The sequence below is a fragment of the Parus major genome, chromosome 7, assembly GCF_001522545.3.
Source record: "Parus major isolate Abel chromosome 7, Parus_major1.1, whole genome shotgun sequence".
NCBI lineage: Eukaryota > Metazoa > Chordata > Aves > Passeriformes > Paridae > Parus > Parus major.
The window spans coordinates 36,203,071-36,208,917 of record NC_031776.1 but is presented as its reverse complement, the minus strand read 5'-3'; the positions used below and the strand labels follow the sequence as shown (position 1 = coordinate 36,208,917).

The 5,847-nt window shown below is 44.1% G+C and overlaps 1 protein-coding gene across 2 annotated transcripts in view; it reads left to right on the top strand.

Annotated features, from left to right (window-relative positions):
* ARL5A (ADP ribosylation factor like GTPase 5A) overlaps positions 1-5,488 on the top strand; it is a 10,397-nt gene extending 4,909 nt beyond the window's left edge. For both annotated transcript variants that reach the window (XM_015634559.1, XM_015634560.2), the window contains exons 4-6: positions 951-1,034; positions 2,749-2,900; positions 3,529-5,488. In XM_015634559.1, coding sequence (XP_015490045.1) covers positions 951-1,034; positions 2,749-2,900; positions 3,529-3,577 — 285 coding nt within the window. In that variant the 3' untranslated portion in view covers positions 3,578-5,488. The remainder of the gene's footprint in view (positions 1-950; positions 1,035-2,748; positions 2,901-3,528) is intronic.
* Positions 5,489-5,847: the final 359 nt, after the last annotated feature.

Sequence of the window (5,847 nt, the reverse complement as noted above, 5' to 3'; positions counted from 1 at the left end):
TATAAAATATGTATATGTGTATATATGTGTATAAAATAGATATACAGATATATACACCTGTATGTGTACATACACAAATAAATACATAAAAATAAATATTAATATAATATAATATAATATACATAATACATATAATACATATAATACATATAAATATATATGTACATTTTATATAATATATAAAATATATAAAGTATATTATACAAAAATATAAAATATATGTATAATATAAAAACATATAAAAATATAAAAACATGTATAATATATATATAAAAAAATACATATATATATAAATTATGCCAAGCACACAACTTCATAAAAATAATGCTTTAAATCAAGGTTTCCTCTGTGTTACCAGTTACAATTTAAATACAGTTATTCTGTTATATAAATTACATTTTGTATGTTTAAGTACAATTATCACAGTCGTTACCTCTGTTCTCCAGTTCATCCCTATGAGGTGCTGTGACTCCTTGAAGTTCTTTACAGCCTAAATGAAGCTGGGAGTGTTTTCTTGGGAGTTTGGAACTTAAGGACTTTTTTAATCCCTATTTTTAATATAACAAATTCATATATTTGCATGTTAGTTCTTGACCTAGACAAAGACAGCTGATGCACTTTGATTTAAAGGCAGCAGCAAATTATTTGAGGGGTCTGTGTGGTGCCTCAGTTCCACCAAGCAAAGGACAAAACCAGATCTGGGATTACTGAGAATTTTCTTGCTTTCAGTATGAATTTTTCACTGAAAAATGGAGAACAGAAAGTGAAAAGTTGTGTCAGAGCTGCCTTTGTCCCCAAAGCGCAGCCCAGGCTGTGAATCAGCCCTGTGGGATTGCTGGGGCTGGAGGGAAGCTTTGGGAACAGGGATGGTGTCTGGTGATCCCGCTGGATAACGGGCTGGGAGTGGGAACAGCAGAGTTCCTCTGCCTAATAACTCTGCCTTTTTGCAGTTTGTGATAGTTGTGGTGGACAGCACAGACAGAGAGAGGATTTCTGTGACTAAAGAAGAGCTGTATAAAATGTTAGCACACGAGGTGAGTGCACCCTGTGTCTTTGATATTTATTTTAATATTTATTTTAATTATCTGGCTGATACACACCAAGGGAAGCAGATTTACACCCTGAGCTGCCTCGGCCCTGCTGCACTGTCTGCTGTGAAACTCCAACTAAAGCTGTTAATTAATACTAAATTACAGAAGTGAAGCAGCAGTTGGGACCTGTCAGGGACATCTGTGGGTTTTATACTTCACTCAATCCACGTTAATATCTGAATTAGAACCTTTAAAACCCCCATGGTTTCCTGCAATAATTTAATGATTATTTTTGATATCTTCGTGGTTGCCTGAGGTTTTACAACCTCTACAATGTGTGTTAGAGCACCCAGCTCTAAAACTGAAGGCACTTCAGCCCGTGGCTGTGTCAGCCAGTGCTCTGTGGGTATTTGGAATTCCAGACTGGAAATTGCTGAATTGTAAAGACCCTCCTTAAACCCGAGCCCTGGGTCAGGTCTAAACCTGAGCTGGGCTGATGTAAAAGCCAGGCAGCACCTGTGGCATGACCTGAATGCAAACTGGATCAGGGTGTGTGAGCTGACACCGAGCTTCCAAATTTAAGTGTCAGAATAAAAAAAAATGTGCATAAAAATGATGGCATTATAGCCTAAAATATTACATCTATATTTAACCTATAGCCACGGTTTGGGAGCCTGCAGCAAGGGCACAGCCTGCCTATGGATTTCCTCTGAGGAAAAACAAGGGCTTTGCATAGCATCTTCCAAATTTTCATGTTTTGGAGGTTTTGTTTTTTGTTTTTTAAATTTTTGATGTTTAATTTAAATTATGTTTAATAAAATAAAATGTAATAGAGCAGGTGAGGCTGTGCAGTGTTAAATGTAGCACAGAGGGATTCAGTGCTGCTGTCCATGATTAGGATTTCAGAGCTGGACTCTCCAGGCTGTTGCAAAAACCTGCATCTTGTGTTTCCCACTGTCTAAAGGAAGATGAAGTTGTTAAGGAGCTGATTTTGCCGGGGGGAAGGTCTGGAATTCCAGGCAGAATGGAGCCGATTTGGGAGCCACCTCGAAGTGAATGTGCCCTTTGTTACCCGGCAGGATGTTCCCAGGCTCCCTCTCCAGACGTGGCTGTGACGTTGGGAGAGAGCAGCAATGAAAGTCAAATATTGATTTAAAATCGCTTTTCTTTGCTCCTTGAAAATCTTTTCTTTCTCCTAACCGGTTCCATGGAGTTGCTGTTAAGGCAAAATTGAGTTGTCCAGCTCTGTTCCAGCTATTTTCTGGAAGCAGTTGGTTATTTGGAGATTAATTTTGCTGCTTGTAAACAGGAGTGTGCCTGATAGGCAGCTGAGTGCCTGGGCTGGCCAGGCTTCCTGGAAACACCTTTTTGCTTTCCAAGGGAAAGATTTTCAATAATACACCCCTGCCCTGATGCAATTCCAAGCAATTTGAGGTAAAATAAGCTTATCCCTGGAGTCATTGTCCCCAAATTGTCAGTGCTGCTCAGGTACAGGGCTCTGATCCTCGTGGAGCACAGCAAAACGTTGTCCTGAGGTTTTTACTCCTTATCCATGGCTCTGTGGTGTGCTGGATCAGAGCATTTCCTGCAGTTCCTGTCAGCCTGCAGCACTTTGTTCTGGAGGATTGTTGGTTTGGGCTCTGGGTTCCCTGCTCTGGTGTCCCATCCTTCACCTCCAAGGGCTGCTCTGTCTTTACCTGCTCTCCTTTCTGCCCAGGATTTGAAGAAAGCAGGATTGCTGATCTTTGCTAACAAGCAGGATGTGAAGGAGTGCATGACAGTAGCTGAGATATCCCAGTTCCTGAAGCTGACTTCAATTAAGGATCACCAGTGGCACATCCAGGCCTGCTGTGCTCTCACTGGAGAGGGGTAAGGGGGATTCGTGTCCTGGGGAGGGGAATCTGAATTACTCCAGGGTTTTATTCTGGTATTTGGGTATCACACACATTCCTCCCCTGTCCATAATGGTGACAGAATCCCAGAGTGGTTTGGGTTGGAAAGGTCCTTAAAATCATCCCATCCCACCCCTGCCATGGCAGGAACACCTTCCACCATCCCAGGCTGCTCCAAGCCCTGTCCAGCCTGGCCTGGGACATTCCAGGGATCCAGGGGCAGCCCCAGCTGCCCTGGACATCCTGTGCCAGGGCCACAGCACTTCAGCATCTTGATACTTGTAAGATTTCTACATCAGACCCACAGTGTCACCTCACAGAGACAGGCTTGATATGATTTGGACTTGATGAGGGTGGGGTGAGGTGGGGGCAAGCTGAAATCTGGTTTATTAAGAATAATCTTAATTAGAGAGAACTTCATGTGTTGAAGAGCTGGGACCTGAATTCTCTCACCATAGATGATGTGGTGAGGTCTCAGAAGTGCCGTGCAGGGAGTGAAGAGTTTCCAGAAGTGATACAGAGTTCTTGGGAAGAGTTTAAATTGATGCTGTGGAGTTACCTGAGAGGTGCCTGCACTCCCTAAACGCTCTCTCTTGTGTTCCCAGGCTGTGCCAAGGACTGGAGTGGATGATGTCCCGGCTGAAGATCAGATGATTTTTAATGACCTCTTTGCACAGACATTGCTGCAGCAGAGCTGTTCCAGTGGCAGATTGGTGGGGTGGATGTATTTATGCTGAACTGATGGCAACTGTATTTTCTACATAGCTGCACACACACACACACACACACACACACACACACAGGGACAGGAATTGGGAGCAGGCACAAGAGCAAAGGAGCACTTTGGGCTCCACTTTGGTTCGGCTTCCTCAGAGGACGCGTTCAAAGCTGTGACCAACCTTCTTTTCAAGCTGCCCCTCGGAACAGTCTGGCCTTGGGCGTGGGGAGGATGAAGCGAGAGGAAGGAGCTTTTAATTTAGAGTTTTATTATCCATTGTAGCCCTCTCTAGTGGAAGTTGTTGGCTTTGTTATTCCAGTAAATCAGCGAGCGAGTCACCGGCGTAGGCATCGACTCTCCAGTATTCCTAAGGTTACAAATGCAAAACTCTTTTCCTGTATGTGTACTGTACATATTTGTGTATATTTATACCTCAATCCTAGGTTAATTGCAATCTGCTCAGACCAGTGTAAAGCTGAATCAGTATGTTGGCAGTAGTACTAACCTGTGGCACGTCCCCGTGTCACCGGTGCCGTCCCTCTGTGTCCGTACGGCTGTAACGTCAATCACACCTCGGCTCTCCACAACCTGACAAACAAACTCTCTCTTCAGCCCATTACTTGTTTTTCCACATGATTTTTTGATTAGGGAAGAGGCTGGAATGGATTGAGGCACACGGATTGAGCTTTGCTTTCCAGGGTTGGCAAACAGAACAAATTTGCCAAAGAGTTTCAAATGAAACGGATTTTCCTCTTTTATTGTGGTCATCATTGGATTGGGTGATGTTGCAGGTCCTGCCCACTGCTCTCCTTCTCTGCTGTGCTGGTTGATTCAGGTCTGGCCTTTTGGTACCTTTAGCTGTCAAAAAGGGAAAAGTATCTTTTTATTCTTTACCAAAGAAGAGGCACAAAAGTACATTTGAAAGTGTCACTGGAATCATAACTCTAATGAGGTGTTTTTTCAGAGGAAAAACTCTTTGCTACATAAAACCTGCAGATACTAAAATGTGCAGGTGTGTCAATATGCAGTGGAGGGGACTGGATGGGGACAAAGCAGATGACACTACTTGAAAAGCTCCAGGTGACCCACATGAGTTCCAGGGCAGATCTTGAAAGCAGAGCTCCCTTGCATGGTCCCCAAGCAGTGTGAGAACACCAGGATCACTTTTCCCTGCTGTAGCACCTGCTGGGCTGGCTGGCCCAGGTGAAGGGGGTCAGAATTCCCACTTTGGAGGATCCAGGCAGTTGGGAAGGCAGTGGGATGGTTGGAAAAGTCAGACTCTTCTGTGGGAGATGCATTGGGAGTTCAGCACAATGAAACAAAACTGTTTAAAATGTTCTTCCCTTTCTCAGCCCCCGTGTCTGGTAAGGATGGAAAAGGCATTTTAAAGCTTGGTTTGAACTTTTTAAGGTGCTTCTCTTTGGTTCTGGGATAATCTGGTCAGCTCCTGCCTCCCTGCCCACCTGCCTTCCTGGGAGTACGGGAATCCTGGGGAAAGGAGGGGAGGCAATCTCAAAGTCTGTATTTAACAAAGGCAGGTAAAGAATTTAACTTTTTAATCTATTTTTGGTATCTCCAACGCTCCCTGGCTGGGGGATCTGCTGTCTTTGTTAAACATTAAGGTGTACATGCATATATCTCTAGTGCATGCACATAGATCTTGGTATTTAACTGGTGTATTGCAAAATGTATCAATGTTTGAAGAATTAACAATTTAATGCAAAGACTCTCAGTTTCTCTGACAGTATCTACAAGCAACAAGCTCTGTGCACACTTGCATATGAAATGGAACTGTACATTTTCTAGTCTAAAAAAAAAAGAAAAAGCAGATTTGCTTCTAAACCCAAGTGTTTGGTTTTTGAGTCTTGTGTCTTCCCCGGGCTGAATCCACGCAGGTTGGGTGAGCTGGGGGCTGGCTGGTGAGGAAAGGAGGTGTTGCTGTTGGTGGTGGAGCAGTGTTGGGGCTTCTGCTGCTTGGTTGTGCATTTGTAGGAACTCTGTCAGATGATGCAGGTGTGGTGGTTGCTGCAGGTGTGCCTTGGGTGCAGATACTCTGTGTTTACACATCACTTACGCTGGTTTTACTCTTTCCCTCCCCGTGCCACTTCCCCTTGCTGTGGCCCCTGAGGTTCACCTTGTCTGGTTTCCCCAGTGACCACAGATTCCAGCAGGGCCTGGGAGTGCTGCACACCTCAGGGCTGGCTGT